The sequence below is a fragment of the Andrographis paniculata genome, unplaced genomic scaffold (assembly GCF_009805555.1).
Source record: "Andrographis paniculata isolate CXL003 unplaced genomic scaffold, ASM980555v1 Contig82END, whole genome shotgun sequence".
In the NCBI taxonomy this organism is placed as follows: domain Eukaryota; kingdom Viridiplantae; phylum Streptophyta; class Magnoliopsida; order Lamiales; family Acanthaceae; genus Andrographis; species Andrographis paniculata.
Window position 1 is genome coordinate 2,435,703 of NW_026137620.1, and position 18,770 is coordinate 2,454,472.

The following is an 18,770-nucleotide window of genomic DNA, read 5'->3' on the forward strand; positions in this document are numbered from 1 at the left end:
TTCGTCTTACAACGATTGATATATTTTTCATCTATGTCTATGTCATAACACATTTCTATTTTGATTATAATTTACTATATCAAAACATATTAAATAAATATAAATCAACTTAATTAACTACATAATATGTAATATTATACATCCGCAAGACCCATTCAAAACTCTTTTATTTTTATTTTCTCTTAAAACAATAAATATTTTTATCTATATTTAATCTTCTCATCTTTTATAAAGTTATTTTATGTTAATTGTAAATAAATAAACGTACTTTTTATTTACTTGTATTATTTAATATTTTATTCTCTACAAAATTATTTCTATTTTGCATTTATTTTTATTGCGATATAATTTTAAAATATTTAAATACATATTCTAATTTTTTAATCGTATATATTAAATATGTTTTAAAATAACAGTATTATTAATTACATAAAAAATACTAAAATAATATCATAATATATTATTATTAACTAATTAAATATTATTTTTTAAATACCTCACACTAATAAAAAGGTTAATTATTTTGAGACGAAAAAAAAAATTTCACAAAAAAATATTAAACATTCACTACAAGAAAAAATCATTTTTGTAACAAAACTTTTGTCTCTAAATCTATTTTTTCCGTTACTAATGACATTAGAGACGGAAATAGGAATAGAATTACGTTAGCTACGTGAACTTTAGGGACGGAATTCCGTTACAAATATATTATTTTTTTTTGTAGTGATCGGCCCAAGTCATTTTGATCCAATCGATTAAAATCCTTCGAAATCGACCCACCATTATTGATGAAATTTTTGTGTGGCAACAATTGTCAGTTGAAATATTGATATCCAAGTATTAACTTGTATTATTTCTTTTAAATGTTTAATATTTTTTTCCTTAAAAACATGTGAAGCTAATCAATAAAAAGTTTTAACATTAACAGTTAGAAATGTATTTTGAGTTTTTTTTTTCCAAATAAAATAATAGTTGACAATGGTTATTAAATAAAATATTTTTTAATTAAACTAATAGATTAAATAGTAGAAGAAAAGATAGATAAATTATGTACTTCCTCCTTGTCTAATTGTGTGCTTAAATGTTTGAACTCAACTTTTAATAAAAGTGAATAATACTATAGTTAAAAAAAAAAAAAAAAAAAAAGATAATGTACTTTTTTGCTAAAAAATTAAATAAAGATATTTTTAATGATCACCTAAAAAAATAGTGAACATATATTTGATGACGGATGAAAATTTATTTATAATTTTTAAGAACTCCTAGATTGTTTCTTTACGAAGTTTTGAAATCCTTTTAATGAGTTATTACTTCTACACATATTTGGTAAAATAATGGTTTTATAGTTACAATTAATTATACCTCTAAAATTTTTTAATTAACTTTCCAAGAATGGGTATCAAAAAATTCCCAATGTCAGATGATTTTTCTTAAATTCCTTGAGACATCACATTATTTGATTACGAGGTATTCATTTTTCAAAATTATCTTTATCTGATTATTTGTTGTTATATGATGTGATAAAAGTATTATGGTAATTTTTTTTAATTCGACAAAATAACTAATGTTGTTTTATCTGAGCTAGAGAGTGAGAAGAGTGAAACGAAGAGAAGCCGGTGAGTTTTCGGTGAACGTAGGCTTAGAGTGTCAAATTTTAGAAAATTCTCAAATAAAACACAACCCAAATTATTCTCTACAAAAAATATCTAACTAAATTCTTATTAATTAATAAATGTTTATTAGATCTATATATATATATATATATATATATTTCAATATTACATCACTTTCGCTAATAATTATATTATTATTATTCTAAAACTCAAGACCATAACTATACACTAAATTTAAACTCATCTTAAATTGAAATTCATCTCTAACTCAAAACATCTCTTCTTAATCAAACACGCCCTTACTAAAAACAAATGACAAAAATAAGAGTCAAATAGCTGATACTGAGGCTGTACTAAAAATTAGTATAATAACAAGTTTTAAAAAATTAAAATTGAAGTAATTTTAAAATTTAACAAATGACAACAAAAAGGATCAAATAGCTGATATTAAGAAAAAAAAAAAAAAAAACTGAAATTGAAGTAATTTCAAAATTTATAGTGAATGTGTTAATTTTTATATATTTATTCAATTATTTAATTTTTTTCAAATAAAATAATAGTGGAAGATGTGATAATTATATAATATGTTTTCAATTAAATTAAGAGAATAGTAGAAGAAAAGAATAAATGATGTATTATTTATACTATTTAAGAACTTGGAGATTTTTTTTAATGAAATTTTAAAATTATTTTAATATCACTATTTGGTGAAACAATGTCTTTGTGGTTGCAATTAATTTTCTTCGTAAGTTTGAGAAAATTTTAGTTTGAGTTTGGTATTAAAATAACGTATGATGTGATATTTTGTAAGAGAAAAAAATATATTTTTTTTCGAAAAACGCAGAATCCAAATAGTAGAAGAAATGTGGAGTTTGGTGACAAAGAAACAAACCCGAAATCGAGATTTGGGTTGATGTGTAGAATTGCATTGCGGAGGACAAAGCTTACAAATGAAACAAGTCACATCTCCTTGTCATTCTTAAAAAATTATATCGATATCTAAGTGAGTGTTGCAGTTGTGAAAATTATTTGGATATTGGATTTTATTTTTACTATTTATCCCATTTTTTTTCCCCAAAAATATCAAATCAAACACTTATTTTCATTTTTTATATTACACTAAAAATAAATTTTACATTTAAAACATCACATCAACACCTATTTATATCACATCATACAACTATTCAAATTCAAAATTTTTTACTATTCAAATCCCAACTCAAAATCCAAATCCCCAAACAAACATACATCTGAAACTGAAACTTGAGGAGTATGTCACAAAATATCTACTCACTTGGATGCTGCTAGTAAGTTTTATTATATATTAAAAATTAATTTTTTTTTATTTAAATTACTGATTATATTGACACTTATTTATATTTCATCAAATAATTATTCTATTTCAATAATTTACTATTAAAAACCTCTAACCAATTGCAAAATTCACATGCTGACTCAAGAGTTCTACCAAGTGTTGGATTAGCAATACTTTATTTTATTATCAATTTAACAAAATTAATTCTTATCAAGATTATCAATAAATTAGTCATAAAATAAATAAATAGGTTATAAATATCAATAAATTCTGATAATAACTTATTGTCTTACACTATAGGTAATCTTAATAAGACTTATAACATATTTAAGCTAATATAGAACAGGTGTTAGGAATTATTGTCTAATTGTATTACAATCCAAAAAAACACAATTCAAATAATTACTAAGAGAAACAAATTATCTTTAATTATCTGAACTCCAGAAGAATGCAATTTCATTGTAACTTCAACTGTAAATACTACAGATATCCTATTTAAAGTGATTGTTTATGTATCTCTTAAACAAACAATCCAAAATAATAGTACTAATTCAAGAACTAAACAAATATGATAATTGATAAGAATTTTTATGAAATAACATGTTATAATCGTCAAATAAGAAAAATAAATAACTCAATTATCGAAAGAAAAAGAAATCAAAGGAAAAATACTACCATGCTTCACGATTAAGGAGAATTTTTTCCTATCTATTTACTTTTGAACACTTTTGAACCGTGAAATATATTATACTCTGTTTTTTTTATAAAAAAAGAAAAAAAATTCTTTATTTTTGCCCCTACACTTTTGACTTTTATTTTTATTTTTTCTTTCAATTTTTTATATATTCATTTTTCATATGGAATTAATATAATAAATACAAAGTTTTTAATTGAAATCAAGAATTTCAATTTAAATCCAGAAAAATATGATAAGACAATTAAAAATAGAAATCCTATATCCACCTATCAAAACATTCATATTAAACCCATAAATTACTAGAACTTCTATGATGTTGATTATTATTGAATGTTTAAATTTATATACATTATATCGATATATATTGCAAATAAGAGAGGATAAAAAATAATAAAAAAATAAAACTTTATCAGACATAGACTATGTCAAACAGTGTGAGAATCTGAAATTTTTTCTAAGAAAATGCAATTTGGATGTTCTTTCAAGTGTTGGATGTGCTATACTTGTATTTTATTATCAACGTATCAAAATTTTCAATAAATTAATTATAAATATTAAGCTAACTATATTACAATACCAAAAAAAAAGAACTTAAATATATTAAATTTAAATTAATCTTGATTGTCACTAAATGCATATAAGAGATGACAAAAAAATGAAAAAAAAAAAAAAAAAACACTTTGTTAAAATCAGACTAGATCAATCAGTGTCAAAATCTGAAAAATTCTCAAATAAAATACAATTCAAAAGTTCTTTCGGGTGTTGTATTAGCTATACTTGTATTTTAACAAAATCAATAAATCCTAATTGCATGCACCAACATATTCATATCAAACCCATAAATTAACAGAACTTCTATGATGTGGATTGTAAGGTTCAAATATATATATATATATATATATAGTACAAATAAGAGGGAAAACAAAAAAAAAAAAAAAAAACTTTTTTAGACATAGACTAAATCAAACAGTTTCAAATCTGACAATTTTTCAAATAAAACGCAATGCGAAAGTTCTCCTAAAACGTTGGATTAGCTATACTATTATTTTATTATCAATGTATCAGAATTTTCAGTAAATTAATTATAGGGTGTGTTTGTTAGGAGGATTTGTAAAGATTTTAATTATTCACCCATTCTTCCTCATTCTCAAAAATATCAAATCAAATCACTTATTTTTCAATTTTTTATATTATAATAAAAATCAATTTTACATTCAAAACATCACCCAATAACTATTTATATCACACCATACAACTATTTCAATTTAAAAATTTTTTTACTATTCTCAAAATTCAAACCCCAAAACAACACACCCATAAAAAAATAATTAATTAATAAATTATAATTATCTAGATGACTTTTAATATTAAGATGCTAACTATATTAAAATCCAAAATGGTATACAAACAGTGTTCAAACCTGACAAAATTCTCAAATAAAATACAATTAAGAATTTCTCCCAAGTTTTGGATTAGCTATATTTGTATTTTATTGTCAATTTAACAAAATTAATTCTTATTAAAATTATCAATAAATTAGTTATAAAATATAACTAACTGATTATAACTATCAACATGACTTTTAATATTAAGCTAATTATATTACAATCCAAAAAAATACAATTTAAATAAATTAGATTTGATGGCCTAAACCTTCTAAGCATTTTACCCTATTGCACTTCAAATGCATATGAGAACAAAAAAAAGTAAATAAATAAATAAGAAACCTCGGTCAAAAATAGACTATGACAAATAGTATCAAAATCTAAAAAATTATTAAATAAAACACCATCTGAAAGTTTTCCAAATGTTTAAATTAGCTATAGTTGTATGTTATTATCAATTTAACAAAAATAATCAAATTTATCGATATATTAATTATAGAAAATAAATAAATATCGATTATACCTATTAAGATGATTTTTAATATTAAGCTAATATATTACAATCCAGAAAATACACAATTTAAATGAATTAGATTTGATTGCCTAAACTTTACCGGAATTCAACCTGATTGTCATTTTAAATATAGATAAGTGATGACAAAAAAAAATGTCAAAAATAAACTATGTCAAGCAATGTCAAAACCTACAAGATTCTCAAATAAAACACTATTAAGAAGTTCTTCCAAATATTGAACTAGCTATACTTGTATTTTATTATCAACTTAACAAAATTATTTTTTTATCAAAATTATCAATAAATTAGTTATAAAAATAAATAATTGATTATATTATCAAGATAATTTTTAATATTAAGCTAATTGTATTACAAACCAGAAATACACTTAAAAATGTAGATTTGATTGTCTAACTTTAAAATGATTTAATCTGATTGTCATTTCAAATACAGACAAATGAGGACAAATAGAACAAAAAATCTATCAAAAATAGACTAGATCAAACATTGTCAAAACCTGGAAAATTCTCAAATAAACACAATCATAAAGTTTTTCCAAATATTGGATTAGCTAACTTATATTTTATTATCAATTTAACAAAATTAATTATTATCAAAATTATCAATAAATTAGTTATAATAAATATATAATTGATTATAACTATCAAGTTGAATATTTATATTAAGCTCATTGTATTACAAACCACAAAAAACTTAAACGAATTAGGTTTGATTGCCTAACTTTAAAAGAACTTAACCTGATTGTCATTCCAAATATAGATAAGAGAGGATAAAATAGAAACAAAAAATCTGTGGTAAATAGACTAGGTTAAGTAGTGTCATAAATTAAAAAATTCACAAATAAAACACAATCCTCAAGTTTTTCCAAATATCGGATTAGCTAACTTGTATTTTATTATCAATTTAACAAAATTAATTCTTATCAAAACTATCAATAAATTAGTTATATAAAATAAATAATTGATTATAACTATCAAGATGATTTTTAATATTAAGTTAATTACGTTACAAACTAGAAAAGTACTTAACAAATTAGATTTGATTGCCTAACTTTAAAATATTTAACCTGGTTGTCATTTCAAATACAAATAAGAGAGGACAAACAGAACAAACAATCCGTCAAAAATAGACTACGTCAAACAATGTCAAAACCCGAAAAATTCTCAAATAAAATACCATCATAAAGTTTTTCCAAATATTGGATTAGCTAATTCGTATTTTATTATCAATTTAACAAAATTAATTATTATCAAAATTATCAATAAATTAGTTATAAAAAAATATATAATTGAGTGTTTATATTAAGCTCATTGTATTACAAACCACAAAAACACTTAAACAAATTAGATTTGATTGTCTAACTTTAAAAGAACTTAACATGATTGTCATTCCAGATACAGATACAGATAAGATAAGAGAGAAAAAATAGAAACAAGAAATCTGTGGTAAATAGACAAGCAATGTCACAAATTGAAAATTTCTCAAATAAAACACAATCCTCAAATTTTTCCAAATATCGGATTAGGTAACTTGTATTTTATTATCAATTTAACAAAATTAATTCTTATCAAAATTTTCGATAAATTAGTTATATAAAATAAATAATTGATTATAACTATCAAGATGATTTTTAATATTAAGCTAATTACATTACAAACCAGAAAAGTACTTAAACAAATTAGATTTGATTGCCTAACATTAAAATATTTAACCTGGTAGTCATTTCAAATACAGATAAGAGAGAACATATAAAAATAAAAAATCTATAAAAAATAGACTAGATGAAGCAGTGTCAATACCCAAAAAATTTTCAAATGAAACACAATCCTGAAATTTTTCCGAATATTGGATTAGTTATACTTCTATTTTATTATCAATTTAACAAAATTATTTCTTATTAAAGTTATCAATATTTAGTTAAATCTTGGTCGTGTACTATTTTCCATTTAAAAAAAAAAAAAAAAAAACCATGATAAGAGCAAAAAACAGGAAAATAGAAACCCTAATTACACCCACCAACATATTCAAATGATATCAAGTAAAGTAGTACTTCATGCTCTACTTCCATATAAATATATATATATATTATCAATAAAAAAGTATGTATGTTTGTTGTACGGCCATTATGTATAATATACTCAACCATGCATATAAATTATATATATCTATATAAATCCATTTATCCATCCTATGAGTTCATTGTCTTTAGGTTTACCTGTCTGTGGAGCACCAGCAGCAGACACACAGTGCTTGTCCCTTTATTAGATGTAATAATTTGGTGCAATTCTGATGAAGAATTAAGCAGAAGAAGAATCTCCTGTTCCTGTTCCTGCTCCAGTGCTGCTTTCCCTGAGCTGCTGCAGATGTTGCTTCTTCACATACTTTCTTGCCCAGACATGCTTACCGTTTATGGAATACTTAGCCTTATTGTTTCCCCCGACTATTTCTTGCACCACTCCCATGGCGTCAACCCGCGCCACCATTCTCGCGTACAGCACTTGCTCCTCTCCTCCCACGTCTTGCATTATCAAGTCCTCGATGAAATCCCCAAATTTTCTGCAATTCATTCATTAACATTTAATTAGGGTTCTTACAAGAACGAATTATGTAATATTTGTTTAAATAAAATTAAAATATGGATGTATTCTTGAATTAACCTAGAAATGAAAATGAAATTGATATATATAAATATGAATATATAAGTTTTCTGAATTAATTAACTTAGAAATGAAAATGAAATTGATATATATATATATATGTAAGTTTTTTAATTAATTAACCTAGAGAAGATATATATAAGTATTCTTGAATTTAACCTAAAAATGAAAATGAAATCCATATAGTGTTCTTGAATTAACCTAGAAATGAAAATGAAATCGATATAAATATATATATATACATATAAGCTTTTTGAATTAATTAACCTAGAGATGACATATATAAGTATTCTTGAATTTAACCTAGAAATGAAAATAAAATTCATATATATATATAAGTGTTCTTGAATTAACCAATAATTGAAATTGAAATTGATATATATTATATATATATATATATAAAAGTTTTGAATTAATTAACGTAGATAAGACATATATATATATATAATATATAAGTATTCTTGAAGTTAACCTAGAAATGAAATTGAACTTCATATATATGAGTGTTGTTGAATTAACCTAGAAATGAAATTGAAATATATAGAAGTGTTGTTGAATTAATTAACCTAGAGAAGAACTCCTTGACTTCTTCTTGGCTTATAGGGTAGCCCTTGGAGAATGTCAAGAAAATTGTTCGATCATCCACCGGCACTTCTCCTGCTGCAAATTTCCTAGATTCCTCACCACCGCCGCCCAACACTTCTTTGCGGCGCCTCCCTGCCTGAGGAGGAAAGCTCCCCGGCGGCGGCGGCGGCGGTGGTGGTGCAACCCCGTGCATCGAAAACCCCATTCCTCCTGCCGCCACAGGCGACGCAACCTGGACCAGTCCACCTCCCGGCACAAACGGCGGCGCGTTCGGATGAGGATGATACACCACTGGACCGTGCACCGGCGCCGCCACCTGGTAGCCACCGCCGGCGCCGCCGCCACGCGGCGGAGGGATGATGTCAGCAAAAGCCCGCGCGCAGACAGTGTTGACGACACTGGCTACCCCCTGAAGCACCGAAACCCGATTCTGATGAAATAAGGGAAGAGCCACCGCCGGATTTCCCAGGAATTCGCGCAACAAGGGAATCTCAAACTTGTTGCCATCGCCGAGATTATTATTATTATTATAATGAGAATAGTTATTGTTATCGTAATTCTGATCGGCGATGAACTTCAGACACGACGCCGTTTCGTCGGCAAGGTCATTGAGAAAAGGGGGCGGCACCGAGAGCAGCCTGAAAACGAGCTTCAGATTAGTGGTCTCCCTCTCGAGCCACATCCAGAAACCTATAACCTCGACGGACTCCGCCGGATCCCGCCGGAGATTATGGACGAGGCGGGCGTACAGTTCCCGATCGATTGAGTGGAACAGATTGAAAGCTTCGTCGGGGATCTGCGGGAAGACGGTCTCCATCGGGAATAGGGTTTCGGCGGACTTGGAAGGGTCTCCCATTAGATGTGTCTGGAAATGAGTGCGAGTAGGGGTAGGGGTGGGTGGGGAGGATGTATATATATAGAGATAGCTATAGATACAAATACAGATACAGATACATATATAGAGATAGAAAGAGAGACGAGGACACCCGCCGGAAGGGAAACGGCGTTTGGAGAGGAGGCCATGGATGCTGCATTCAAGTTTTTTCCATTTCAGGAAGCAGCGATTCGATGAGGTTTGGTAATGTACGATGCTTCTGGAATTTTTTCAAAATTTAACCAATCTCGTGTTTTTAATTATAATGCGATTTTAGTGTGCTCACGCGATTTTGACTCAAACCGGAGGGACCTGTCTGTAGGGTTTTTACAACTGTACGGCTCTAATTGGAGAAGCGGGAATCCACGTCGGAAAATGTGCTGTTTCGCAAACAAAATGAAGGGCAATGTTGTAATTTTATCTATATTATCTATGATTTCTAGGTGTGTTTATATTGAGTGTTTAGGTTTTATAATTTGTATACAAATTTTTATTATTTAATTCGAATCTTTCTTAATAAATAAATAAATATTATTGTTATTTTATAAAATACTACTCCCTCCCTTCAATTTCTATTGTCCTAAAGTATATTTGTACGATTTTTTTGAGTGATTGTCTTTTTGTTATGAATTGACAAATTTGCCTATAATTGTAGGGTAGAAATTAAAAGTAATAAATGAATGAAGGGTAAAAATATAAAATTTGTGTTTAAAAAAGGAAATAGAACAATAGTTATTGGACGTCCAAATAGAAAAGTAGGACATTAGTTTATGGACGGAGAGAGTATTATTTAATTCAAATATCACATTGAGAAAATTAAATAATTCAAACCAAGCAAATTCACATTATTTTTAATTTTAGTTATCTTTTAGGTTAAGTATAATAAAATATTTTGGTAATATTAAAAATAATTTTCTAAATTAATTTATTTTTTTCTTTTACTTTTTGAAAAACAAGTAGGTATTATTTATATATGATGTGTATGTATTATATTATACTGTCTTTTTAATATTAATATAATGAAACAGGTGATTCTGGTGTTAGGTGAACACGTATGTTTGAATATTTTAATTTGAGTTAATAATAGAAAAAACAATTAAATAAAATATTTTTTTAATTTAATATAAACAAATATTGAATGTAATATTTAAATTGTAATTGATTTTTAACATCATATTTTAAATAAATAATGGATTAATAATTTTTAAAGATAGTAACAATGGTTTAAAGTGACTTGAAAAAGAAAAATAAAATAAGCCAAAGGTAGAAGTAGAATCAAAAGTAAATTGTTAAAATTACAAAAAAGAATGTGATGTATTTTTATTAAATTTTATTAATTATATTTAAAGTATTTTAAATTGTTCACTATTATTAAAAATATATTTATTACTATTATTATTATTGTAGGTAAAATAATAATTTAAATTTTATTTTATTTTATTTTTTCAGAAACTACTCTAATATGCTTATAAAAAAATATTTAGCTTCAAAAGTTGTTTATGTTTTTAGACAAAACTTAATATGTGCCTATAAAATATTTTTTTAAAAGCAAAATTCAATTCAAAAGAAGCATAATTTTTGTGAATAATAACAAATAATTTTAATTGCACGGGTGAAAAGTCTTTTGATTCTATTTGATTGTATTTTTTTGTGGAGGTTGAGTTTTGAAAAAAAAAAAAAAAAAAAAAAAAAAAACTATTTTCTCGGTCTCATTTTATTTGTATATTATTTTTATTTTTATTTGTCCATCTTATTTATTCTATTTTTTGGAAAATTGATTATATATTTTAATATAATTTTAAATTTTATAAGTAATATTTTTTAATTTTAATTAAATTAATTAATTATTTTGATTTTAATTTATAATTATTTATATTATATACTCCATTAGTTCCACATATTTTGTCTATATTACTGTAGATACTAATTAATTGAGATAAAATATAATTAGTAACTAATTGAAAAATGTATTATTAAAATTAATTACTGTATAATAAAAATAATTATAGATTAAGTTTAAGATAACTAAATAGTTTAATTAAAATTAAAAAAAATAATTATAAATTATACAATTTAAAATGAGATTAAAATGTATAATTATATTTTAAAAAAGAAATGGACATTATGTAGAACGGGCGAAAATAAAAAAATAGAAATTTTATGCGGGACGGAAGGAGTAATAATTATTTTTACTAATATATTTTTTAATCATTTACTAATTATGTTTTACCTAAATTCTCGTATCTATAATAAATTGGACACATGAAATGAGATAAAAAGGGAATATGATTCTAACATTATGTAATTTAAATATGTATTAATGTAATAGTTTCAAAAGTTGTTTCGATTTTATACAAAAGTGAATACAAACCTTTATAAAATATATTTTTTAGAATTAGGAACAAAAAAATTCTGACAAAATTCAATCTAAACGGGGCATAATTTTTATGAATAATAAGAAATAATGCTAAATGCATTAGTGAAATTAGATCTCTTCTATTTGGTTGTATTGTTTGTGGAGTTTGAGTTTTGAACGAAAATATATATATTTCTCAGTTTCATTTTATTTGTATATTATTTTTATTTTCAATTGTCATTTTATTTGTCATTTTTTTTCTTGAAAAAATGATTATATAATATAATCATATTTTAAATTTTTTATTTAATAATTTTTTATTTTAATTAAATTAATTTGTTATATTAATCTTAATTTATAATTATTTATATTATATAATAATTATTTTTATTAATATTCTTTTTAGTTACTTATCCAATATTTTTTACTTAAATTTTTGTATCTATAGGAAATCGGATATAAAAGATGGGATGGAAAGAGTATAATTCTAATAGTACGTAATTTAAATATGTATTAACGTAATAGTATTTTGAATAAAAATTAATTTTTAATATAATATAAAAAAATATATATGTATTTTCTATCCCAAATTGTGTTGGTTTTGGGTTTGAATTTAAATTTTTGGATAATAAAACTTCAATTGAATTAGTTGTTTGATATGATATAAATATGTTGATGAGATGTTATAACAAATAAAAATTGATGTGTTAGTTTGGTTATATTTAGTATTCTAAATTATTTTTTAACTCAAATTCTTTTTATCCCATTCAAGTGGACGAGGATGTCATAATTACAAATATATTTTGGATTGATGGAAGGATGAAAGAAAATTATGGTGATCTTGGAGTTGTATTTAGTTTCAATGCTACATGTATAAAGAATAGGAAAAAATATCATTTTGCCTTATTTTTTTATGTTAATCATCGTAAACAAATAGTTTTTTTGAGGCGACACTATTATACGATGAAACTATTCCCTCTTTTGAATGGTTATTTAACACTTTCACTAATATCATGTATGGAAAAAAGCCTTCTAAAAATTTTATAGAATATGATCATGAAAAATTCATTAACTTTGACATAGTCTCAGACTCATAATAAAGTATGTATTTGACATATATATCAAAATGATGTAATATATTTTAGTTGTATTTTTTAAAAGAATAAATAATTTTCAATGTATTAAATTAATTTATTTTTGTCCATTTTTTTAAATTACATGTTTGAAAGAATTATTAGAATGTTTTAATACATTTGAGTGTATATTCTTTACACATAAATTTGAAAGATGAATATATGACTTGTAAGTTTTTGAAGGGATGGAACAAAATATTGGTAAAACATTATTTATTAAAAAATGATTGGTTGAAAAGATTATCCAAAGTGGAAGAATGGGCATGGATATATCATCGTTAGTTCTTTTATGTTGATATTATCACAATACAATACAATGAAAGTACTAACGGTGTCAACAAAATATATGTTATTTATAAAATCAAACTTGTGAATATTTGTTTGAAAGTTTGGTAGAATTTATGCGATATAAATAGTTGAAGGTTGATTTGAAATAAAATATCAATTCTCTAGTTTTATCTATGTCACTTCAACTATTGAAACATATCATAAACATATATACCCCAAAAGATTCTAAGGCAATCAAAATTAATTGTTGAAAGTTTATGATTGAGTCGGGGTTGTTAGTAGCACATGTGAAACAGTTACAAAATATTAAGTAAGTGATAGTACGAATTTAAATACGTTCTCTTAGAAATTATTATGTGGATATAATGGAATTCTTGGCTAAATTTGATCTTAATTATGTCAAAAATGCCTAGGAATGTATATGTTTTTTTATTTTTGTTATCATTTCACATGTCTCAATATTTTTTAGTATTTTCACTCGTAAAACACGCCAACAACAGAGAAAATTGTATTATGAGGAAGTTCAGAAATCCAATATTCGTATGTCGCGAAGTTCGTTCCTGAAGTAGAAAGGCTCGTGATTTGTCGGTTAGTTAGATGTGGTTACTTATATGTTGCAACACATTAAAATCTATCTTGTTTTACACTACACTTACTTTGTTTGATATGAAAGAAATATCAACCTTTTATTTTTACATATGCTAGATTGAATAGTTGAGAAGCAAAATACCAACCGGATGTTAGTTGTAAATAACTTTCAATATTCTAGAAACTGTATCAGCCCCTATAAATAAGGGTTGGTGTGAATCATTTGTAACACTCATCGTTTAGTCGATTTATTTTCATTTTTATTCTTTTGTAATCTCACAGTGAGCTCAAGATGTAAGGGCTCCAAGTCATTTCACCAGGCGGCTAACACTACTCGTTACATAAGTCATGTGTCCAACCACCACTCGCATTTATATAACTACACCTAGATAAATTTATCATTTTTTAGAGTAATCACAAACTTAATATCTTAGTAATTAATGAAAATTTATTATTCTTCATCTTGCCAATTATGTAAAAAACTGGAAAGAGTAAAAAATTTTACATTTAACCAAATCCAATTAGATAGTTTCAAGATGATTCTATGTTACTAGGTGGACCAATAACCTATTGCAAAAACGTCTCACTCAATCCAATTTGATTTAGAAATGTAGTAAAAATATATATAGTGCATTAATCTTTTCATTCATCAGTCGTAAGTGTTGAAAAGAAAAATTCATCGGTCATAAAAATACTTACAGAAATAAAATATTAGTCCAATAATTGAAAATTAATTTATCTTTTCATAAGTATTTATATACTAAAACAAATCATTATAATTGCAAAGTAATTAATAAGAATAATACAACAATAAGAGCAATCACAAAAAATCTTTATTTAAGAATTGAATTTCACTTTCCAACTATTTTACTTTCTTTTTTATGTCTTTAAACCTTTTAATTTCTCAATATAATTTCTTCATTATCTATAATAACACCAGTCTCTATGTGGTCATCTCTCCAGTTAAAAGAACGTCAATTATTTTGAGTACAAATATTTTGTGCAATGTGAAAACTTTCTACATGAATTTTGGTTTGTTTGTAAAATCCATATTTTAACAAGAGAGCTACATGAACAAATCTTACCAGATTTGATCGAAGAGGTAGGCGAAAATTATATACTATAGATTTTGAAGAAAAATAGTAACGACAAGGGGAATTTATATTTCTTTTGCATCAGTCAGGTGCAATATTTTTTATTTATGTGTGATTCATACTTATACCCAACAACCAATTTTGACAAAGTCTTTTATTTTTTGTTTGCTTAATTTATGTAGGTGTTGTGCATTGATAAAATTGAGATTATTTTGATAGTAGAATTTGGCTAAAGGTTGTAAAGATTATACTCCACTTAATTAACATTTTTAAAGGATGTTTCTTCTTGGTATGCCAACTTTCTTTGCTTATGATTATACCACAAAGGATGAGATAATAGACTCTTGATTTGTGTGGTTGTGATACATGCAATACAATATATAGGGGTTGTTTTATTGTCTAGTTTTGCATTATGCTTGTTTGTTAGTTTGCTCGAAAAAATAAGTGAATAAAAATTCATGATTGTGGAGAGAGGTAGTGTTTATAACCAAACATATCAAAAGAAAGATCAATTATCAAAAAGAGATAAAGAGAATATAAAGTTAACTAGAAAAGAAGATCCTAACCAAATCCAAGATGAATAAATTTGATGTAATCTAAGTAACAATTAAAAGAAAAGCAAAATAATAATAATGTGTGTTTAGAACTTAAATATCAAAGAGGTTGTGCAGTATATGAACAAGTAGACGTACAAAATAGAGATGTTTATCTATTATATACGTTATCCTCATGAATGTTTGATCCTTCTTATGAATCATCATCGGGGTATGATTTCTTAAGCATGTAATAAATGTTTTTATCATTTTTGTATTCTTGTTGGTTGACACGTGTATCAAATCACATTCAATCAATAATAAGTCTTGCACTTAAGAAAGTAGATCGTTAAACCGAAAACTCCGATGTAGGTTATTTTTTAGGCTAAAGACTATATATATGTATAGCAGGTGATTGGATGTAAAATTAAATGATGCATAACTTACATAATTTAATTTATTATTGCGGAGAGAAGTCCCCAAATATAGATTAACTTCGATCAATTTGAACTGCTATATTATGTATTCTATATTTGTTTTCATCTTACTTTACTTTTAAGAATCTAACGCACTCAATATCAATTAATAACCGATCATTGAAAATATGATCAATTATATATTTGGTATATGTATGTAATCTTTTGTGAGATTTTTGTATTTAAAAAAAAACAAGTGCATTTAAATATGTTTTTAAATGGATATAGTTTTGTTTTTTTAAAAAAAAAAATTATATAGCAACGGCTACACCCAAAGTAGGTTACCTACGTACCCGAACGGAATCAAGTTGTGCATAGTTCTACTGATACGAGCAACATAGTCTAATACATGCCAACAACCAACATGATAAACCTAAGTACTAAGTTTCCATGCCAATATCTAACTAAGTATTAACTAAGTACTAAGTCTAACCAAGCACTAACAATAATCAATACGGCCTATCATCAATAGAGAGCAAATATCAAGTCCCAAATCAACTAAGTAAAACTAGAGATAAGCTTGCTACCTGAAGCGAAAGCACGAAAGTCCCTTTGCATCCGCTTGAAAGAGACCTCTAATCGCCGAAGAGAGTTCCACCGGATGAAGTATCCGCTCAGTAGGAAGGGAAACCGTCAAAGTCGCCAAAACATCTGCGGTGCGGCTCCCCTCCCTATATATGTGAGATATCCACCAAGTCACATCCCGAAGTTGCAATTGAATACACATAAGACATCTCCGTAGAGTCGAGTGGCTTGACTCGGAGGAGATCAAAGATATGCATGTTGTCGAGTCCGTCTCGATCCATAATAGCATCAATCCTCGATCAATCACTAACCTAAGTCCAGTCTGGATCACCAGAAGCTCTGCCAAAGTGTTCGTCGCATACGGGATCGGGGTCTAAAAAGCAATTAGTACGGCACCTGTCGAGTCTCGAATAACACATGCCGCTCCTGCTAATCCGGTATTTTCAAGCGATACACCATCTGTATTAAGCTTGAATCATCCCGAAGGCAGTACCTCTCAATGCACCATAATCGGAGGCCGATGAACTGAAAGGGGGTATTGAAACCCAAGCCTATTTGCAACATGAAAATCGTCCTCCCAATGCTGTTGTAGAAGAATCCTAGCGCACCACAAAATCTTTAAGTGTGAATAAATTTTCCATATGATCCTCTCGGAAGAAACACGAATCCCCCTGTGCTTCGCATCATTCCGAGCAATCCAAATGAACCATGGTATCAACAATGGAACATACGCACTAATGCTCTGAGAGTGCACCGATGAAAGTCTTCATAAAGACACGAGAATATGTGGAGTATGTGTCTCCGGCAATGATAGCCTAAATAGAGTCGCAAAGTGCTCACACACTCGTCTAACGACTGCCGAATCGATAAAGAGATGTGATATAGTCTCCAACTCTATATGAAAACAATGACAGCGCGATACGAGAGGAATGCCATAATGCCGCAGGATCTCATTAATCGGTAGCCGTCTTATTAAAATCACCAACATTTATTATGATGTTATGGCAACTTAAATGCTAATAATTTGTTAACTTTATACTTGGTTAAGGAATGAAAATACATGTACTTATCAAATTTGAAAATGATAGACAATCATTGGGAAAATTTAAAAATATATATATATATCCATTACGTATATCCAATTATCACTTATGTTCTTTATTTATCTCGCTGAAAAAATACATACACGTTTGCAAAAGTAGTCATTTTTGTAAAACCTAGATATTGTAAAACCTGCGCATGGATTCGGATAATAATTTTGTTGTGACATTCAAGTGTTTATACATCCCTTTAGACTCTCAACAATAACGAATCTTTCATGTTTTGCGAAAGGCATATGCATAGGCTCTCGAATTATTCCAAATTGTTGTTGAAAGAAAAACCCGGTATTATTTAAAAAAATTGATGGCTTTGTGTCCCAATTTGGAAATTATCAAGCTGGGTATTGGCATGGGACATGGTAGTTCCTTGTGTAGTTATTGATTGTTTGAGGAAAATGATAGGGTATATTGCCAAAAAAAAATAGAATTTGAAGGGAAAGTAATGATAACGACTATTGTGGGTGGGCATTTAGATAATTTGGCTGAGAGGGTAATTTTTGATACATGAAGGCTTTATGAGGCAATTGACATGTATATGTATATCACTATCTAGAAATTCTCATTTTGTGAATTTCGGAAATTAATTATCGATTAAATATTTAACCTATTCTCAAAATCAAATTTCGATATGTGATAAATAAATGAGATGATTAGTAAATTATTATCATTCATATCACATTATTTAATAATACGCTGAACCGAGCTGTAAATTTGTATCGGGCGTGAGACCCAGTCGATGGGCTCACATTTTGGATAGAAAAATCTGAAAAAAAATTCTATCTATTAAATAGATAATATTTACCGTATTAATTATCTCTACATCTAAATTTGTGACCATATATTTAATATCCTATCCGGATGGTATGATTCTTATTACGATGATTTTCTAAATTATTGAGATCGTATCAAGAGAAAAATCCAAATTTTATTGAGTGGAGAACCTATAGGTAAGTCTGACCCTTTAGACCTAAAACAAGTTCCTCTCCAAATAATTTTGAAATTCTCATCTCATTCCT

At 26.6% G+C, this 18,770-nt stretch overlaps 1 protein-coding gene across 1 annotated transcript; it reads right to left on the minus strand.

Annotated features, from left to right (window-relative positions):
• Nucleotides 1-7,842: 7,842 nt before the first annotated feature.
• On the minus strand, nt 7,843-9,643 carry LOC127241244 (uncharacterized). The gene is made up of 2 exons (XM_051260173.1): nt 8,769-9,643; nt 7,843-8,101 (listed from the first exon to the last, which is right to left on the minus strand). The coding sequence occupies exons 1-2, from the start codon at nt 9,641-9,643 to the stop codon at nt 7,843-7,845; spliced, it is 1,134 nt and encodes a 377-aa protein (XP_051116130.1).
• Between the last annotated feature and the right edge of the window lie 9,127 nt (nt 9,644-18,770).

What these genes read in the sequence shown, in the direction of transcription:
- LOC127241244 (XM_051260173.1), bottom strand. Translation starts at nt 9,643, where the DNA reads ATGGGAGACCCTTCCAAGTCCGCCGAAACCCTATTCCCGATGGAGACC. An exon ending in GTCAAGGAGTTCTTCTCTAG is followed by an intron (nt 8,102 to 8,768) that starts GTTAATTAATTC and finishes AATGAATTGCAG; the next exon opens with AAAATTTGGGGATTTCATCG.